Consider the following 21,910-nt stretch of genomic DNA (forward strand, 5'->3'; position numbering starts at 1 on the left):
CGAAAAAAAAAAAAAAAAAAAAAAAGAAAAAAAAAATTGGGGCCGGGAATTTAGCTCAGTGGTTCCGTTCCCTGCCTCGCAAGCGCAAGGTCCTGAGTTCAATCCCCGGTACTAAAAAAACAAAACAAAACAAACAAAAAATAATAGAGGCCCTCTGGGTTCAACTTCCAGTATGAAAAAAATGTAAAACTGAAGCTCATAGTTGTATCAGGATTTACACAGGAAAAGGTACAAAAAGACAGACAATAAATGGTTAACAGGTTATCCCTGGTAGGTGGTAGTGTCTAGGAGAAAAAGTGTCATTTTTTACATTCTCCTTATCATTCGAACTTGCCTATAATTATTTATCATGTATACGTTGTATCGTGGAAACACTCAATAAGCTGAGGGCAGAGAGCAGCTAGACGTACACATATCAGCTGCCTGCCTGAGTCCTTCATATCCTTGGCTCCTCTCTCCTGGCGCACAGTCCCAGCAGGGCGCTGACCCCTGCCTGCCCTGCTCCTTGTGCTGTTTTGCAGTCCATCACCAGCTGCTTAAGCAGCAGGTTCCCAGTGGCTGTTCAGCTGGAACTGCTTCAGGAGAACAAACAGGAAGGACCCAGCTGCCAGGGCAAACTACCCTGTTTGCGTCCTTGATGGGAAGAGAAAAAAAAAAAAAATCCCTAAACCTCAAAATGTTGAGGAAAATGTCTTGCCACTAACAGCCCCCTCATGCCCCTTCCTGGATCTGCCAGGGGTGAGCTGAACTGGGGTTGCTTTGAAGGAACCCTTGCAATTGCAGGAAATAAGCTTCTATCCCTGGCCCCTGGCAATCTGCTCCTGACACACACTAAATTCCAAGGCTAAATTCCAAGGCCGACTCATCCCTCTGTCAAACTGGAACTTCCCTATGGAAAAAGAGAATGTCTTATCATTCTTGTGCGTAAGAGGCTTTCAGGAGCTCAGGGCAAGTGAGGCAACAAAATGGAGAGAGAATCCCCTGGAGTCAGGTAGCTGAGCATCCAACTGCTGAGGGGACACTTCCTAGCTATATGCCTTTCGGCAAGTTGCTTCACCTCTCTAAATTTTTTTCATCTGTAAAATAAACACACCTGCCTCATAAGGTTGGAGGTGCTGCTACCTGTAAAAGGCTTAGTATTCTCAGTCTGACCGAGGAAAGCTCAAAAAGTGCTACATGTATTTCTACATCGAGCCTCATTTTCTGTCACTTCCTACAAAGCAGTGGGTAAGTTTGGGCCTCTGGGTTCAGACCCTAGCTCGATCACTTAGTACAAGTGTGACTTTGGGTAATCTTGTTTGGCTTTTGGTTTTCTTTCAGCAGAAAGAAAATGAGGATTCCCATCTTACACAGATCTTGAGATTTACTGGAGTAAAGCACGTAAAAGAGTTCAGTGCCTGGAATACAGGCATTTAAGAAATGGGATGATTAGAATTTGCTGCTGGTGAAAAATTAGCATGTTTCCCATCAAGAATAGGGGTTATAAAAGCACCTTCCATATCCCCTCTGTTCCCACCCCAAACACTCAGAAAGTGAGGGCTAATTCCAATGTGAACCCTAGACCTTTCTTCCAGGGCTGTTGATATGTTCCTGTCTTCACACCTCTGTCAGCCTCTTTTCCAGCTTCTTTCTCCCTCTGCCCGAGGCCCCTCATTAGTCCAATTAACAAACAGTTGCTGTCACTGCGGTTCAGCCCCAGGATCAGGGTCCCTCGGGGATAGGCATTGTGCTGGGGAAGTGAGATGGAGGCTCCGGGTTAGCCTCATTTCCACAGGAGAGTTGAACAAGGAACCAGGGTTGGCAGCATGAACTTCCCTAGGCCTGAGTCTTCTGGGCATCATCTACAAAATCACTGAGAACTTCATTAGATAGAGTGCCAGTCTGTCCTTTTGGCAGAACAACAGGGTCCCTGTCAGGAACAGGAAGGCTCTGGCCTGGGGATAATGGTCAGCCTGAGGCCTCTGGCCTCCGTCCATGCACTGGGCTTCAGCTCACCTTGGGCGTGCACACACATATGCAGGCAGGCACGCATGCAAGATTCACTGAGCTTTCAGTCAGCTGAAGAGTTTGTGGATTCATTCCCAGCCTAGAAAGTTGGTGGGCAGGGTAAGGCTGCAGGGTTCAGGAACGCACGAGTGCCCCTGCTGATTGCTGAGAAAAACCAAACCCTGAGGTTCCCAAGTTCATTAAATCACCGCCAGTGCCTCATGGGCAGTGAGAGCTGGTTTCCTCCCAACCTTGAGAAGATAATGCAGTAGGCCTGGGGAGTGGCCTGACTGAAAACAAGAAAATGGGACTTGCTGCAGGTTAGTTTAAAGCTCAGGCCGCCCAGGGACAGTTTGGTTGGGTACACGTGAAGGTCAAGACTTTCAGCCCATGCCTCCCCACACATTCATGGTATAAAACTAGTTTATACCAAGAATGAGGGGTGGAGCAGCGACTGAGGGGGCCTGGCTGGATGAGAAGTCTGACCAGTTACTGTCCCAACAAGTTGCATCCGCCTATCTCTTTACTGGCACATGTTTGGGGGAGACAGGATTCGTATCACACTCATTCTTCCGTTCCCTGGCTCCTACCTGCTACACACTGTCAACACTCCCACTCACCACCTAGAATTATGAGCTTCTCTGCTGGCCTCAGGCCAAACAATGCGGAGGAAGAATGCCATGCTTTCTTTCATTGCTTTGTCTCTTAATTCCCCCGCAACTACAAAAGCGTATGTAGTGTGTATAATAGACATCATGGTGAATCTCAAAGTGTGGTCCATGCTCCAGCCACTTAAACGTCGCCTAGGACTTGATGAAATGCAAATTCTCAAGTCCCGCACTCTAGCCCTATTGAATGAGAAACTCGGGGCCATTTCAACAATCTGTAGATTACAAGACCTCTGTGTGATTCTGCTACTGGATGAAATTTAAAAGCCCATTGTTCTATGTTTAAAGGTAAGTTGGAGTAAAAAAACAACGTAGGGAAAGAAAAGGAGATTAAAACTGAATTGTAAATAGGACTGCTCACAAACTTACAGGAATACAGGTTTTGCTTCCTCTTCTGGAGGCCCACATGTGGAGGCTGGACAGACATGTGCTTTCTTTCTGTCTTTTTTTTGTGACATGTGCTTTCTTGCAACTCCCTCTTCTACCTACCTCATGTCAGACTTCTCTTTACAAAAGCCACAACATTTCTGAACTTGGTACTTGTCATTTCACTTGACCAAAAGGCCAAGAAGCAATGGCACTTGCCATTTCTCTGAATGTTTTCACCAGATATTTACTGTGTTATATATTTTGCATAACTACAACTTTGTATATTTTAGAAATACTGTAATAATCTGCTTTTCCCCCATTTTCAATTAAGATTGAGATTTATCTTTGGTGCTGTTACATTTACCCATTTTCTTCTTGGTGGATATTAGATTGCTTCTAATATTAAATGACTATAAATCATTCTGCAATTAATACTCATGTATATGACCCTTTGTAGCAACATACAAGAGTTTCTCCAAGATACACACCTAGGAATGAAATTGCGGCGTCATTGCCAATGTATATCTTAAACGTTCCAAGATCTTTCAAAGTTGTTCTCCAGAGTGGTTATATTAATTTAAGCTGCTAGAAAAACAGGATACAAGGACTGGGGATTTAGTTCAGCAGCTTTAATGCCTGCCTCAGAAGTTCAAGGTTCTGAGTTTGATCCCCAGTACCAAAAAACAAAAACAAAAACAAAAACAAAACCAGGATATGAGTTCCTGTTGCTCTTTGACATTTGGTATTGTTAGACTTTAATATTTTATTAATTTTCCCAGTATTTGGATGTGAATGGTGTGTCATGCAGTTGTTTTTCCTAGTTTTTTTCTTTTTCTTCTTCTTCTTCTTCTCCTTTTCCTTCCTCCTCCTCCTCCTTATCTTCTCCCTCTTCCTCCCCCTCCTCTTCTTCTTCCTCCCCTTCCCTTTGCTCCTTCTCCTCCTTCTCCTTATTCTCCTTCTTCTTTTGAGGTACCAGGGGTTGAATCCAGGGCTGAGTTCAGTATTGGTAATTTATGTCTCTAAAAATCTGTCCATTTCTTCAAGAGTCTCCAATTTGTTGCATTACAGTTTTTCATAGTAGTTTGTAATGATTTTCATATTTTGGCAGTGTTGTAATTTTAACTGTTTATTTCTAAGTGCATTAATGTGGATCTCTTTATTCCTTCTTTTGGTAAATTTGGCTAAGGGTTTGTACATTTTGTTTATTCTTTCAAAGAATCAGCTTTTAGCTCATTATTGATTCTTGGAGTTTTTTTTAGTTTTATTTTCATTAATTTCTATTCTTTTTTTTTTTTGTATCGGGGATCAAACTCGGGTCCTTGTGCTTTGGAGGCAGGCAGCAGAAACACTGAGCTAAATCTCTGGCCCTATTCAATCTTTATGATGTCCTTCTTGTACTAGATTTGTTTTGTTTTGTTTTTGGTACTGGGATTGAATTTAGGACCTTTTGCTTCTGAGGCAGGCAGCAGTACCACTGAGCTAAGTCCCTGGCCCTTTTTTTGTTGTTTGCTTTTGTACTAGGTTTGGGATGTGTTGTTCTTGTTTTTCTAGGATCATGAGGTACATCATGTCATTTATTTGAGCTTGCTGTTTTTCTAATGTATTTTCAGCAATACATTTTCCTCTTAGGACTGCTTTCATTGTGCCCATAATGGTATGTTGTGCTGGCATTATCATATGATTCTAGAAATTGTTTAATTTATTCCTTGATTTCTTTTGTGACCCATTAAGTGGTCAAGAGTGTGTTATTTAGGCCCGGGGATTTGGCTCAGTGGTTTCACTGCCTGCCTCGCAAGCACAAGGGCCTGAGTCTAAGTCCCAGTACCAAAAACAAAAAGAGTGTGTTATTTAATATTTAGGTGTTTGTAAGACTTCTGTTGTTGTTTTTTTCAACTGATTTCTAGTTTCTGTGTACTATGATTTGATAGTATGCATAGGATAACTTCAATTCTTTTGTATTTATTTAAGCAGGCTTTATGGACTAGTATATGGTCTATTTTGGAGAAAGTTCAGTATGCTGCTGAGAAGAATGTGTATTATGTTGTAGTCGGATAGAACACTCTGTAGATAATAATATATTAAGTCCGTTTGTTCAAAGGTGTGATTGAGCTGATATTTCTTTGTTAATTTTTTGTTTAGTTAATCTATTTATAAAAATAGAGTATTGAGTGGGGGTGGAAGTGGGTGAAAAGGGGACTTCACACACAATACTACTGAGCTACATTTTCATCTCCAAATAGCTTTTTATAGTGTTTTCTGTGAATGAACATTCATTTTAAGGTAGTCAAATTTATCATTCCTCTCTCCTATGGCATATATATATATATATATATAAAATTTTTTTCAATATCTTAAGATATCCTTTTCTACTACAATGTGAAAAAAATCCTCCAATATTCTCTTGTAAAAGCTTCACAGCTTTGTGTATCACTTTTAGGTCTTGAATTGTTTTTTATATGGTACGAAAGAATCCAATTTCATTTTTTACATGATTATCTAATTAACTTAGCTTAAGCTAATGAAAAGCCTGTCCTCTTAGCTGAGCATAGTGGCACATGCCTGGAATCCCAGTATTCTACAACACTGAAGGCTAAGGCAGGAGGATCTCAAACTTGAGCCCAAACTGAGTAGTCTAACAATTTGGTGAGATTCGTTATAAATAAATAAATAAATAAATAAATAAATAGGCTGGGGACTAGTTCAGCAGGGAGGCCCTGGGTTTATTTCCTAGTACTGGGGGAAAAAAAAGCCTACCTCCTACCACTGGTATGAAGATCTGGGTCATAAATCAAATGCCTAATCAAGTCTCTGACATGGGCTTTTCTCAGGGAAATACTCTAACTTTGAAATTACATTCGTTTTATTTATTTATTTATTTATTTAGGTACCAGGGATCAAACTCTGGACCTTGCATTTGCGGGGCATGCAGCAGAACCACTGAACTAAATCCCTGACTAGTTTTAAAACACATCTTGATACCTGGTATGACAAGTTTTTTTTTTTTTTTTTTACATTTTTAATGCAAGAATCTTTCCTGTTGTTTTTACTTTGCAATACCATATATCACACATTGGAATATTTATTGGGATTACATTAAATCTATAAATCAATCTGAGGTAAATTGACATCTTTATATTAATGATTCTTTTAGTCTAAGAGCATGTTATATCTCTCCATCTATTCAGTCTTCTTTATACTTTCCAACAATATTTTATAATAGCTGGGCATGATAGCACATGCCTATAATCCCAGCACTTGGAAGATTGAAACAGGAAGACTGCTTAGTGCTCAAAGCCACTACATAATGAGTTCAAGGCCAGCATTTCTCAACACTACTGAGCTAAATCCCTGGCCCATCTGCCTCTCTCTCTCTTTTTTTTTTTTTCAGATGGGGTTTTGTCATGTAGTCCAAGCTGTCAATGAACTTGAGATTGGACTTGCGTGAGATCCCCCGCCTGAGCCTTTTGGGCCCCGAGATTATAGGCATATGCCACCAGCATGCTTGACTTTTTTTTTTTTTTTTTTGGTGTGTGTATGGTGCTGGGAATTGAACCTCTGACCTCCTGCATTCTAGGCAAGACCTCTATTATTACTGAGCTACATCTCCAGCCCATTGTGCATACTGGCTGTAGGACACCAAATAATGAGGATTGAGGCCTTACTGAGCTTCTCTGTGAGCACAAAGGAGAAAAACAGCAAGCTATGCTTCCTTTGGCAACGTGAGGCATGCCAGCATGTTGCAAGTTCCAGAGAAGAGTCAGTGCAGCCCAGCTCTGGTTGTTTACCTGGGCACATAACAAGAGGCAGATGAATCTTGTATTAATCTAATTGTTTGTTCCCGAGTCTAAGTGAATAAAAGCAAGGTGAGCCAAATGCTCAGGGCTCATTGTCCACTAGAGGCAAGAGCCCCCTGGTCCCCTCATTCCAAATTATTTCCATGTCTTTTGTCTTCATCCTCATTTGCCCCTTTGTTGGGGATAAATTCATACGCTGTCTCCTACACCGGCTATTTGTGTATCTTTGGAGAAATGTCTTAAGTCCTTACTCATTTTTCAAATTGGGTTATTTGAGTTTTTGTTGTTGTTGCTGTTCAGTTGTAGGAATACTTTATATTCTGGAGATATATATTACTATTTATTTATCTATCTTTTTGTGGTACCGGGATTGAACTCAGGACCTCGCACTTGCAAGGCAGGTGCGGTGCCACTGAACTAAATCCCCAGCCCTTTACTTTTTATTTTTATTTTTTTGCAGTGCTGAGGACTGAACCAAGGGCTTCACATATGCTAAGGCAAGGGCTTTGCCACTGAGCTACTCTCCAGCCTTATAGTCTAGATAGTAATCTTTTATCTGATATATAACTTGCAAATGTTTCCTTCTGTTGCTAGTGTCCCTCCCCACTTCTTCTCTGTCAGTACTGGAGACAAAACTCAGGGTCTTTACAGTGAGTTACGTCCCCAGCCGTTTAAAAAATTTTTTTATATTGAGACAGAGTCTCTCTAAGATTTTCCAGCTGGGCTCAAAGTTGTGATCCTTCTGCCTTACTCTCCCAGAGGGCTGGGATTACAGGCATGCACCATCAAGCCTGGGGATCATATTTTTTTATTGTTGTGCTTTTGGAGTGGGTGGTTGGAGGTGTGGAAGATGGAACCCAATGTCTCACACATGCTAAACAGCGCTATACAACTGAATTACACTCTAAAAAAATGTGCAAAATTTTTATTTTATTTTGTGGTGCTAGGAATCAAACCTGGGCCTTGACATATGCTAGGTAAATATGCTACCATTGAGCCATATCATCAGCCCAGAAAGGTTTTAATTTTGTTGAAGTCTAATTTATCTATCTTCTCTGGCTTTATATTTTGCTTCAATAACGATAAAGAGTATTAAATAATATGATTATTATTCTTTTTTATTTAGTGGGAAAAGGAGGAGGAAGGAAGAAATGGCAGGAGACAAAAGGCTTTCTATGTAGATTTGGGTTTATTCAGTAGAGGAGCAGTGAGGACAACCAGAAAAAAGTAATTTCCACACACAGGGATGACATGAAAGTGAGGCATATAGAGTCTGTGTGTGTGTGTGTATACCACGGACTGTTGCAGAACTGAGGCAGAAACCAAATGCCTAGAAGAGTCAAAGCAATCTTTACAGAGGAAGAAGATAAGCGCAGAAGAAATGTCTGGCCAAGAACGGGGGAAGAGCAGCAGTATGAGGAACAGCACATAAAAGTAGGTATATACATTTATGGCCCCATTTGTGAAAGGTAAATAGTTTTTCTATGGCTGGAATATGGAAAAAATGGAGAGAAGATATGGGAAATGTAGGAGAGAGGTAGGCTCAGGTCTGATGGTAGAGCCTTAAACAGTAGTACAAAGAATTTGGAATTTTATAACATAGGCAATGAAGAGTCATTAACTTAAATATTTTTCCTGTGTTCCAAAATAGTCCATGTTCATTATAGAATGTTAGGAAAACAACAACAAGTGAAATAAAAACCACAAGGAACATACAATATTTTACACTTGATCTTAGCCAAAAGGCTGAGAAGTGATGGGAACATAAAATATTTTCATGTAGGGAGAAGCTATCAACTTACCTGTGTCAGTATTCTCTGGAAAGATCATCCAGTCCCAATTTAGAGCAGTGGTGTCAAACCTATGGCATGCACTGTGCAAGCAGAGGGCACGCAGAGCCCTCTCGGTTGGCACATGAACCTAATTGCCCCAGCCACTGACCATTGGGTAAGTTGTTTTTTCTAAACTAAAACCTCAGTATTCAGGTTTAATTGCAGTGTCCGCTTGTGGGTTTATATACTTACATAAGAAAGGGGGGTTTGGGTTGCAGTTTGAGCACTGGTCTCTAAAAGGTTCGCCATCACTGATTTAGAGGCTGAGTCAATGGAGAAACAAGGGGCTGGGGATTTAGCTTAGTGGTTCTGGTGCCTGCCTTACAAGTGTAAGGAACCCAGTTCCATCCCTGGTACAAAAAAAAAAAAGAAAGAAAGAAAGAACGAAATGGAGAGACAGGAGGATAGGAGGCTATTGCCATAGTACACATGAGGGAAGAAGGTCTAGAAAAGTAGCAATGGAGATGGAGAAGTGAGTTATTCCTGAGCAGGAATCAACTAAGTCTAGTTACAGGCAAGGGAGGAAAAAGCATGGGTGATCCTGAAAGAATGAATTCTCTCAGAATGATTCTGAGAGAATGGAATCAATCAGGCTATTCAGCTATGACTTGGCAAATATCAAACTTGTGAAATAATGAGACTTAGGACAGTTAAAATATAAGGGGGTTGGGCCCATGTGAAGGTTTGGAATAATGATGCAAAGTGAGTGAGAGGGTTTTTAAAAATTTTTTTGGAAATCCACAGTGAAATACTCTTTGCTCACATATTTCACTGAATTTTAAGAATTATTCCCAGGATTAATTAGACATTAATTAGGGTAATGAATATAAAATCCCTAATTCCACTGTTAATGAGAAAAGAATCACTGAACTGTTAAGAAACATGTTACTTGCTAAATCCAGGTAGATATATGGGGGCTTATTCCATTATTCTCTTTATTATTGGTATATTATTTTTGGTTATAATTATTTAGGTAATTTTATCATATTGATTTTAGTATAATCTCATCTACTCATTCATCAAACATTTACTATCCATTTACTATGTGCCAGGTAGTGTGCTAGCTGATATGGGGAACACAAAAATATATTCAGTGATGTAAGTGCTATCAGAATGGTAAAAATAATGTGCGGTAAACTGGTAAGACTTCTTTAAATTGGGGTGATTTGTGCACAACATTGGTTAGGACATAGGTTAGAGAACATGAATTTCTAACGGGCCCATAGTTTTATGGGGAAAGCTCTGAAGTTGTAATGTGGAGAGGTATTTGCATACCCCCTTTAATTGTGGGGTTCATGCCCGTCCCTGTTTCTTACTGGATGTTATTAACCCTACTCAACAGCCAGGGAAAGGAGGCTGTTTCATGCTATTTTGTGATTTAAAACATTTGCACTTGGAGGCACATGCCCATCTCAGGTTCTCAGAAGGTTAAAGCAGGACAATCACAAAATTTGAGTCCAGCCTGGGCAACTTAGGGAGACCCTTCCTCAAAGTATAAAAATAACAAAGGACTGGGGATGTAGCTCAGTAGCAGAGTCAAAACCAGGCAGTGTGGGGGGTGTTTGGTTTGAGGCCTGAGAATATAGCTCAGTGGTTAAGTACTTGCACCTGGGTTCAATAGCCAGCCGCACCCTCCTCACCCCCGTTTGAATTAAAACAATGGATATGGCCTTGATTCCAATAAAAGCTTCCATATTAAAAAAATGAAAAATAAAACACGACTAAACCCGGGGCCTTTGCAGAGTTAATCCCCAGCCCCATTTAAAAATGTTTTCTCTGAGGCAATGTCTCACTAAATTGCTCAGACTGGGCTCCTGGGTGTGACCCTCCTGCCTCATCCTCTCATAGTGCTGGGATTACAGGTATGCACCACCATGGTAAAAGGCAATTTTTTTTTTTTTTTAAAAGACAGAGTCTTACTATGTAGTTGAAACTGACCTGGAATTCACTTTGTAGCCCAGGATGGTCTTGAACTCACAGCGATCCTCCTGTCTCAGCCTCCTGAGTGCTGGGATTACAGGCGTGTGTCACCACGCCCGGCGGTAAAAGGCTTTTAAAAAGTTTTATTATGACCCCAAAATTGCCACGGGAAAGCTTGACTTCAGTTACTTTGTAACACCACCCTATAACCTAGGTACTATTACTCTTTAATCTGCTCAAATTTTACAAGTCAGAAAACTCATACTATTTCTAACCTTGCCTCTGCCTTGGGGGTCACTCGGTTTAACACTCAGATATTGTTTTCTGGTCAGCAATAAAGCTCTCTGGATGTCAGAGGGGAGGGTCGAATAAGCACTTGTCACTTGCACAGTGAGAGGTCATACACGGTAATAAATGCAAATACTTTAAAACACTCGACACTTAAGTGAACCATTACTATTATTCTCGAAGTTTTATTCATAATGTTGGATATAATTTACAGCTGAGTGAGCATAAAGTACTTAGACTAAGTTTCCCATAGCCTCTGCATCAGGATAAATAATATTTTCCTCTCAGGCTTCACTTTGTTGACAGCCCCCCATCTTTATCTACTTGTCCCTCGTGTTTTTTCTGAAAGCGTGCATCAAGAGCATCACCTTCCCAAACGGAGCAGAGTATTTCCTGAGACTCGAAGGCTGAACAGAACCTGGGAGTGCCGAGATGAATCAACCGTGAATGGAGAGCATGCTGACGGGAGAGCGGAGGTGCCGGACCTTTGCAGAACAGCAGGACAAGCAGCAGGGGGCAGTGAAGGCCGAAGCCAGGATGGAAGCTTCCCCGCGCCCTCGTGTTTGTGGCTCGGAAGGCAGCCCTTTCTTGGAGCCCAGAGAGCGCAAGACTCCCAATACGAAGGTAGCTACACCCGGAGGGAGTACTGGGGACTCCCAGGGATTCGCTCTTCTGTTCCTTCTTAAGAAGCCATAGCGCCCTCCATCGCAGGAACTTCGACGGAACTGCAGAGGGACACCGATGTAGCCACACGCTTCAACGCCCTCCTAAGTAAACCGGAAGGCTGGGGCCGCGCCTCCTCCGGAGTCCCGCCCCGACGCAACCCGTTCCGTGGCTCCGGTTGGCTGGTCTCTGTGCGTGAAGACGTTACGTCGCGGGGCGGGGTGGAGGAGAGTTTCCTGTAGTGCTTCAGCCTTGTGTCCGCGGCCGCCGCCCCCGCTGTTCTTCGGCTTCTGGGTTTCGCCTGCTTTTACAGTGTACACGTGACGAGCAGGGTTTCGGGCAGTCTCACAGCCGCCAGACGTCTCCGCTGTGCCGCCTAGTCTAGCAGGCGGCTCTTTTTGACTGGTCCGGTTTGCGGGGAAGATGGCGCCGGCGCCTCTAGGCGTCCGGGAGGAGCAGCTGTTGGGGTCCGGACCCCTTTCCCGGCTCCTCTTCCTCGCCCAGGCGGTGCTCCTGCTGCCCGGCGCCCGGGCAGGCCCCTGCCCCGCGCCCTGCTCCTGCAGCGTTTCTCTGCTGGACTGCAGTCGCAGGAAGCTGCCCGCGCTGAGCTGGAGGGCGCTGTCGGGCCCGCTGCCCCCCGACACTTCCAGCTTGTGAGTAGTGGCCGAGCTGAGGGACCGAAGGAGAGGGCAGGCGCCCCTCCGCAGGGCACAGCGGCGGGCAGGTCAGGTGGGGGGCTCGGGTCGGAACCTCAGGTGTTGAAGGCAACTGCCCTTCCGATGTTGTGAACTTTGCGGTGGGGGAGCCTGAAAAAGCCGTTGTTAAGGTTTCTGGAGACTCGTGTGAACACCACGCTTTTAAGAGTCTCTCGACCTAGGAGCCTAATTTTCTGGACTGGGGAGGAGTCGGGGCGGGGATAGTTAATGTTAAGGACTCAAGGGTCCTGCACTGCTTGGGACTCTCTGGATGGCGGAGGGGAGGGTCGAATAAGCAGCCTCTTTCGGCTTTTCGTTTATTTTGTACCTGAGCTCGTAGGGCCCGCTGGCACATGTGACTTTATAAACATGATTGCCAAAGACGCGTGAACTGTCTTTTGTCTCTAGTTTGAGTATTAGCTCATTTTGTGCTGCAGTTTTTGATACTTAACAGGGTTGAAAATTTCAACATATATCAGGAGATTCAGTACTAACCATGATATCTTTATTTTCATTTTTTTGAGTCAGTCCCTCTGCGGAGCCCATCCTCCTGCCTCAACCTAGCAAGTGCTGGGATCACAGGCTTGCGCCACCACTCCCGGCTTCAAGAATATCTTTATAAGTAGCATTCTTGAATTGACTTAATATACCACGTAAGGCAAGGAATGAGTACTTTTTCTAGAGCCTTGTGATGCTTTAGGTGTTTTCAGCCCATTTCTTTGTGGCAGAGAACCTCAAAATTAGGCCATTTTGTTTATAGTACAGTACAGTCAAGTACGTTGATTGAATGAATAAATTCTGGTGTATCCTCTGCTGAGTTTTCATCTTGACAGGTCTTTATTAGCTAGTGGCACCTGAAGAGCTCATTAGTCTGAGTCAGCCTGGTGGCATTAGGAACAACAGTACGTATTAAATACTGCAATTATGGGGATTCTTAACTACCATCATACAGTTATTTCTCTTCCACTAACTGAGCAACACAGTTATTAATTGACAGGCTTGTATTAGAGTCGACTCAAAAAGTCATCACTAAAAAGAACATCTTGGAGTGTAATTAAAATGAGGGGCTCTTGGCATTTTCTTTGGAAATAGGTGGTCTCTGTTGAAGAGATGAATATATATGCACATAAATATTTACAAATAGGTTAGCATAAATAGGAAAAAAGCTACTTCATATATTCCTTGAGGAAATTAACCAGATGTTGTACTAAACAGAATTGCAGTCTAGTAATGGTTTCTTTTTATAATAGCGACTCCGGTAGCTAACTGGTTCTTTTGACTCAAATTTAAAAATTCATATCATTGTGCAGTGTTGTGCATCTTGTTTGCAGCAAGAGGTTTTTTTCTAAGAAATTTTTGGAACAGCTACCTGAATATGACAATAAATCTTGCTCAGGTTTAAAAACAACCCAACTTCATTTTTCTGTAATTGAAATGTGTCCTTTTAAGACCCTTCATTGTAAGGTAAACAGTAATTAGAAAAATTTTTATGTAAGGTGTATTTATTTTGGGTCTGTTTGATTTTTGTTTGATCAAGACAAATTGCCTAAAACCAAGTGACATTAAGAAATTTGAAATGCCCTGTAATGAAATTGACATTTTCAGTTGAAGTGAAATGCTTTGGAGACCAGTTCTATTATAGAAATGTAATTGGATGGGTCTTACATTAGCAGAAGAGCTCTTAGAATATTAAAAAAATAGGATTGTGCTGTTTTAGATTGGGAAATGAAACATTCTTCAGCAGTTACCATTGCCATAAAAACACCAAGTACTCTGGGATTATGTAGTATGAATTTTTAAAATACATAGGTGATGCCCCGTATTAGTAATTTAAACTCAGATGTTCAAACTTGTGGCAGTTGTTAAAATGATTGTGGGAAGGATTCGTTAATGTGTGTGTGTGTGTGAGAGAAAGAGAGAGAGACGCTGGGGATGAAACTCAAGGCCTTGAACCTGTGAGGTGAATGCTATGGTACTTTGTAAGAGCGCACCCCAAACCCAATCCTGTTTTTTTGAGACCTAATGTAGATACTATCTTTTTGCTTCTCTAAATATTAGTATTCAGAACTTGACCTAATTCTGTATCATATTCTGATTACACACACACATGCACACATACAAACACACAAACTTGGAGGACCACTTATATTAATTTCTAGTTTTGTCAAGTAAGGGTGTTAAAACTCATGTCTCCAGTTGTTATGATCACTTCATGGGAGTGTCAAAAAATATTAAGAATTATATACAGTACTTATTATAATAAAGAACAGTTGTATTTACCAAATAAATTTAGCTTTTTGAAAAACTTTTGTAATCTTGTCCTTACTATTTTCTTTTTTGTTTGTTTGTTTTTTGCTGGTACTGGGAATTGAACTCTGGTCCTTGAGCTTGTGAGGCAGGTGGAGGAACCACTGAGCTAAATCCCCAGCCCCTTACTATTTTCATATAGACTGTGAAAACTCCATGATGGATCAGTATTTGGAACAACTGCTGTGCTAGATTAATTTCACTGGATTACATGTGTCTACTTACCTATCATTTTTTAGCCCCTTTTCTCATTATAGTAAGCTTTTTAAGAATTATTTGCATTTGCTCCTTTAGAATAGTTATAAGTAGGTTGGTTTTTAGTGCACAAAAGACATTTATTTACTTTGGGGAAGTCTGTCTAGTATGAAACAAGGTTGAACCTCAGTAGCTGTTAGTTACTGTGTTTTAGTAACATTGGCAAAATGTTTCACTGTTGACATGTGGATTCAATCCTAATCTCTTTAAAAGTCCTGGGCTCACTACCAGTGACTTGTGTGATATCAAGCAAAGAATTATATAACTTTGCCTGTATTTCATATTTCTTTCCTAAAGGAAGGAGAATATATTGTATCCTTCCTTTAGGCATTTGTGCTGGTACTGGTAAATATTGAAATTCTCTTTGGAAAACACCATTAGGTTTTAGAAGGTGATAATGGGAGGGAAGTTAATTTCAGTTCTTGTTTAATTCTCTGAATATAAACCTGTTTTTTTGGGGGGTAGTAATGGGAATTGAGCCCAGGGCCTTTGCCCTAAGCTATATGCCTACACTACCTTCCCCCTTTTGTACCGAGATTGAACTCATGACTTTGTGCTTGTGAGGCAGGCGGCAGCCCAAATGAGCTGAATCCCCAGCCTCTACACTACCCTTTTTAACATTTGGAGATAGGGTCTTGCCAAGTTCCTAAGTTGCTCAAACTGCACTTAAACTTGCAGTCTTTCTGTTTCAGTCTCCCTGAGTATTAGGACTATAGGCATGTGCCACCAAACCTCCATGAAATGTTTCATTTTCAACAGTCATTTCAAAGCATATGTAATGTGCATTTTTAAACTGCACTGAAGATTTTAACATAGTTTGTCTTTATTCTGGTATATTGAGAAGTAGTAAACAGAAGATATGAGCCCACAAAATCTAATGCAATCTTCTAGACATTTTTGCTGAGAAGATAATTGAATAAGAAAACTGATACAGATGACTTTGACTTGGTGTTCATGCAGGTCTAGCCTGGTTCACCTTAATATTAGATTGAATCAGTGTAAGTCACTGATTTAAATACCTTTTGGTGTTGTGAGTATGCCTGTTTGATCACACTTTCCCTAGAATTGATTATCATTGTTACATTTTTTTTCTAATTCGAAATGAGAAAAATCATACATACCTCCCACTGTTATACTGGGCGTTGAACCCTAGGCCTTGTACATGCTAAACACACACTTTTATCACTGCTGTCATATCTTTTTTTTTTTTTTTTTTGGTACCAGGGATCAAACTCAGGACCTTGTACTTGTGAGGCAAGCAGCGGAACCACTGAGCTAAATTCCCAGTCCTGTCATATCATCTTAATCTTATTTGCTTCTGTTTGTATAGGCAGTCAAGATTGTCTTAATATTAACATACCCACACTAATTTTGTTGCTGTGCTTGGCACCTAATTTTAAATATGAGAACCACGTAGAAGAAACTGTGCTAAGTGTATCCATTAGAACTTTAATATTCAACCTTCCCCCTTTCTGATAGGATCTTCCTGTGCATGGGAACAGTACCTGAGGAATTAGGAAAGATGAACAAGGCTTCTATTGGAAAGATGGAGAGTAAGCTAGGGCTATGCAGCCTCAAATCTCAACCTTCCTGCCTAATGAAATAATGGCCGTGACATGGTATTTTCTCCTCGTCCTTCTCTTCCTCTTCCTCTTCTTTTCTTTTTCTTTTTTAGTTATGTTTCATTACATTGAAAATAATTTGCATTTTTCATTATACAACATACACAATCAACCTGTAAGTAATCAGATACTTTATATTAAGATAATCATTTGGCTTCATAATGCTTGAAAATGTATTTCCCTTTCTTAGATCTGTGACATTTTCTACTCAGTTCTTTAAAGGTCCTTCTAGCCTAATGAAAAACTGGCATTTAACCAATGGAGAAAAGATCACATCATATTAAGAGCTTACCAAAAATTTTTTTAAGAGTACTCTAATGCATTCTTATGCCATATTTTATTTTCTGTGCCAAAGTAACTCAATGCATTTATTCTCTATTATTTCAGTCATAAAACGTGTTAGGCTATTCAGATGATGCAAGTAAAAAAAAAAAAAAGCAATTTACCAATGCCAAATTACTAATTTCATGTTTGGGACAAAAACCACAAGAATGGAAGAGTTAACATAAATTATCTTGTTATAAACTAAAATTTTATTTTCTATTTTTTTTGGTGCCAGGGATGGAACAGGGCCCTTGAGCTTGTGAGGCAGACAGCAGAACCACTGAGCCAAATCCCCGGCCCTTGTAAACTAAAATTTTTAGAAAGTATGTGTATTTTTACCTCTACTTCTTTTGCCCTTTCCCAACCTTTCCTTAAAAAAAACAAACTGTAATTATGTCATTTGTAACAACTTCCAGAATAACATGCAGTGATTAGCAGTTTTAAAGTCAAATTGTAAGCAGTTAAATTGTAGTGAAAAAGTTAAATTGCGACAGTAGTGAAATCTGGTGTAAATTTGTAACTAGAAGCTTTTAAATTTTGGTTCCTCTTATTTTGTTTTTTATATATCTAATTCAGTCACTGCGATTGTTTGCTTATATAATGAAAATCTTTGCACACAAGGAAGAGCATAACAAACTGTCAGCATCGGTGTGCTTGCTTGAGAAGATTGTTGACTTGGTGCCAGGTTAAATTACATGGGCGTAAAGGAATGATGGGTTATGTAGAAAGAATTGTTTCTGTGTGTGTGTTGGGATTGATCACATGCTAGACAAGTACTGTACCACTGGACTACATTTCTGGCTGAGTTACTACTTAGATTTGTTATTTTTTGTTTGTTTATTTTTGTGGTACTGGGAATTGAACTCAAGGCCTGACACATGCTAGGCAAATACCTCACCACTGAGCTACACCTCCAGCCCTTAGGAAGAATTGTAATCTCAGAAAATGAATTAAAATGTTATTTAATGGCACATTTTGGAAAGGTAGACTTTTTTTTTTCAGATGGTGATTTTATTTTTAAATAAATTAGTGCTTTCCCATGGTAAACTATTAAAATGTTTTTGAAGCATTTAGATTGGAAAAGAACAAGTTCTTTTGTCATACTCAAGGAAAACCCAATATTATTTCCTGTGTATGCTTCTTAAAGTTTTATGCATATATCTGTTTCCTTTTAAGACACACACTATACCAATAATGTTATACACGCGCACACACACGCACACACCCACATACCACTTATATTACCTTTTCTTTTAAAATACACACTATACCAGTGATGGCGAACCTTTTAGAGCTTTCAGTAATAACAACAGCCCACTGCAGCATGTTAGCCATAGGTTTGCCACCCTGCACTGTACACTTAGTATAAATATGTATATTTTTTACTGTCTGCAGAGAATTCCATTATATGGAACTTTCCTAAGCTATTTAACTGATCTCATCTTGATAAACATGTAGGTTTCTTTTATAATTTTGTTAGTATAATAACTTTCTGGTAGATAACTTCATAGTTCCATGAGTAGGTAGAAATTTGTAGAAATGATATCACTGGGTAATTTTGAAACATCAAGTCTTGTAATATAAGTATATATCCCAATACAGATATGAACCTCCAGTAGGTTGACAAAAGCTGTGGCAGGCTCTCTTATGATTGACATCATCCTATGAAATTGGAATTCAAAAGCAATGCTTAGATTAGTACTTTGATACATTAATGTACCAGAGTAGTTCAATTAAAGTTACAATAGGGGTGGATTATACTTGCATGTGCAGGAGATAGATAATCAGAAAAGACATCATCCTGGACCATATTCCTATTTTGAATCTAGCATTAAAATAACATTTACACATTGAACAGTGTGCTAAGCATTTTATTCTTTTAATTTATATTTAATTCCTTTAATTTTAGTTATTTATTTTTTGTGGTACTGGGGATCAAACTTGGGTCCTTGCGCTTGTCAGGCAGGCTCTAGAACCACTGAGCTAAATCCCCAGCCCAGTTCCTTTAATTTTATTGATATACTTTAAATTTTCAATCCAATATAGTTGGTATGATATTCTCATTTTATGATAGAAGAAACCGAAATTTAGAGAGGCTAATGACTTGCCAACCGTCCCAGAAGTGGGTATACAAAGACTGTGTTCTTTTTTTTTTGTTGAGGTACTATTTGTTTTTTTAAATATTGGGAATTGGACCCAGGACTTTTTCACTGAGCTACATCCGTAACCCCTTTTATTTTATTTTGAAGCATGATTTTTCTAAGTTGCTAAGTTGTTCAGGCTGAGCTCAAACTTGTGATCCTCTCGCCTTAGCCTGCCAGAGTGCTGGATTTACAGTGTGCCACCGTGTCCAGCTTCAAAGACGGTATTCTTAAATGTATCTGTAGAATTGTTTTTTATTTTATTGTTGCAGTCTCCAATTGAAAAAAAAATATATATATATATATTTTGGTACTGGGGATTGAACTTGGGTCCTTGCTTTTGTGAAGCAGGTGCTGGCACCACTGAGCTAAATCCCCAGCCCTCCAATTAAAATATTTTTAATTAATAGGTACCCAAGGAAAGATAATGGAAAAAATAAAATATGGCCCTTATTCGTGAAACAAATGTTCCCATTTTCCTACAATCTTTTAGCTTTGTGGATTCACATAAAAGATATTGTACAGTGTGTTGCAAATCAGTAGTACAAATGAAGGATAGAAAGTTTATTATGGATTACTACTACATGCTACCACACATCTTATTTATCCTGAAGATATTTATTCAGTATTTTCAGCTATCTCTACTTTAACCATAAAGCAAAGCCAAAATGGAATCCTTTTATTCATAAAGGAGACTCTTCCTCAGATCTCATTTAGTCCTAATTCAGACAGTGCTGGGGGTTTCTAGACTTCTGATTATAAGTGACAAATTCGAAAAAATAATCAGGCCATTATAGACAGGAAGGCTGGCAGTTCCAAGAAGTGAGAACCTTTAGACTAAAGCTCTTACTGGTAAAGGAAAAGCAAACCTATAAAAGCAGACAGAATTTCAAGCTATTTCAAAATTCTTGTGTTTAGGTCATTATACCCCAGGAATATCAGATCACTGGCATACTAAATCATAGCATGGTAATTGATTATAATAGTAACCTTTATTATTTTATTTGTTTTTTGGTACGGGGGATTGAACTCGGGTCCTTGCGCTTGCAAGGCAGGCCACCGAACCACTGAGCTAAATCCCTGGCCCCCAACCTTTATTATATTAAAAAATAAATAATGCTAGGTATATTCTAAAAAGACAGGGATTTCCGTTCACAGAAGATGGCAAATTTTGCTAAATAATCATGCTAAAGTTTTTTTTTTTTTTTTGGTAGGAGGGATTGAACTCTCAGGTCCTTGTGCTTGCGAGGCAGGCAGCAGAACCAGTGAGCTAAATCCCCAGCTTGCTAAGTGAAGCAATGTCTTACCTAAAATATTAGCTGAACTATTTTGTATCTTTTAACTTTGCAGAGCCCCCCTCCATCAGAGGTTTTGTTGTTGAAGTCCACTCAGCCTTTTAGTGTTACAGATTCTTGAGAAAGCAAATTGTCCATTCAGAGGTGTGCATATGTGCCTGTGTGGAAGAGAACCCCTGCATGTCTGCAGCGAGAGCCTCTTTGCAAGTAGCTTGCAGGACTTGCTTTGCTCCTCAAGCTGTTGTGATTGCCCAATACATTCTATAAATAATTTACACCCTGAGGTATTGCAAGGCTACATTAGTGGCACCTCTGGCTCCACATGATATTAAGACCTTTAATAATTCAGCATTTAGTACAGCTGCATCCCCCTAGATTAGCATGAGCAGGAGCTGAGTTTACAACGCTGAAGTCAGCCCTTCTGTGAAACCTTTATTCTTCAGTCATCATACTCATAAATACTCATACTAGAGGTGTTAGAAAATAAATGAAAGTGTTGATTTTTTTTCCCAGTACTGGGGATTGATCTTAGGACCTTGCACTTGCAAAACTGGCACAGTTCTACTGAGCTAAATCTCTAGCCCAAGTGTTGACTTAAGTACATTTTGAGGATGTTTCAAGGGAAAATACTTTGAAAAATGCTAGCAATAAAAGGCAAACTATCATTCATTTATGCAAACTAAATGGAATTAATGCTTGGACATAGGCAAGAATAATGAGAAACTTCATTTTTAAAAAGCTGTCCAACACCCCCACCCCCAGTACTGGGGATTGAACAACCCAGGGCATTCCGCCACTGAGCTTTATATATCTCAGCCTTTATTTAATTTTACATTTGATATTAGCCAAAAGGTCGAGAAGCGATCTGCCTTTATTTAATCTTGAGACAGTCTTCCTGAGTTGCGTGGGCTGTACTCAAATGTCATTCTCCTGCCTCAGCCTCCTTGGTAGCTGGGATTACAGGTGTGCACCACCATGCCTGGTTTAAATTCTTAGTCTAAATCCTTCAACTTTCAGTAAATTGAGGTACTTTTTAAAGAGAAACAAAAGCTGAGCATGGTGGTATGTGCCTGTAGTCCCAGATACTTGGTAGGCTGAGGTGGGAGTATCATTAAACCCATGATTTGAGACCAGCTTTGGCAACATGATGAGACTATATATTTAAAAAACAAACAAGGAAAAGAAAAAAGAAAGGCATGCTTAGTTTATCCATTTCTAGTGAAGGGGAAGAGTCGAATTGATATTGATTTTAGTGTTGGAGTGACTGAGAAATAGAGAAAGGTTACACATTTTTTGTGTAGAGAAAATAAAGATTGACATATTTGTAACCCTAGCACTTAACACAGCACATGGTACATGCTTCAGTAAATGTTCATTGTATGAATACCTGCTGATGGCGTAGATACATAAAATTCTAGGTAGATACCTTATATTTTAGTAACAGCTGTCATAGTATGTATACCGGTTGCTTTCTGTGGTAGTATGATGTTGGGAGTCTATTTCAGTTCGTCTTTATATGCCATTGAAGCATATATTCTTAATACAGCATTACCTTATATAGAGGGTCCAAAGTATTTCAGGTATCCTTTTGGCTCCTTGAAAAGCCCATCATTTCTTCAAAGAAATTATGCCTGTAATGCCAGCACTCAGGAGGCTGAGGCAGGTGGATTGCTGTGAGTTCGAGACCAGCCTGGAGTATATAGTGAGTTCCAGGTCAGTCTCAACTACATAGTGAGTCCCTCTCAAAAAAA

At 40.0% G+C, this 21,910-nt stretch overlaps 1 protein-coding gene across 7 annotated transcripts in view; it reads left to right on the plus strand.

The window, feature by feature from the left end:
- Positions 1 to 21,910, plus strand: part of Lrig2 (leucine rich repeats and immunoglobulin like domains 2) — a 90,998-nt gene that overhangs the window by 29,029 nt on the left and 40,059 nt on the right. For 2 of the 7 annotated variants that reach the window (XM_010631274.2, XM_010631273.2), the window contains exon 3: positions 11,207 to 12,173. The exons of 1 other annotated variant lie outside the window; for it this stretch is intronic. In XM_010631274.2, coding sequence (XP_010629576.1) covers positions 11,944 to 12,173 — 230 coding nt within the window. In that variant the 5' untranslated portion in view covers positions 11,207 to 11,943. Of the gene's footprint in view, positions 1 to 7,943; positions 8,252 to 8,556; positions 8,765 to 11,206; positions 12,174 to 12,225; positions 12,245 to 21,910 lie in introns of those variants that run through there. 4 more of the 7 variants (XM_010631271.2, XM_019208517.2, XM_033758052.1 and 1 more) reach the window with 4 other exon arrangements.

Source organism: Fukomys damarensis, unplaced genomic scaffold (genome assembly GCF_012274545.1).
Source record: "Fukomys damarensis isolate Sample0158 unplaced genomic scaffold, DMR_v1.0_HiC HiC_scaffold_33, whole genome shotgun sequence".
Classification (NCBI taxonomy): Eukaryota; Metazoa; Chordata; class Mammalia; order Rodentia; family Bathyergidae; genus Fukomys; species Fukomys damarensis.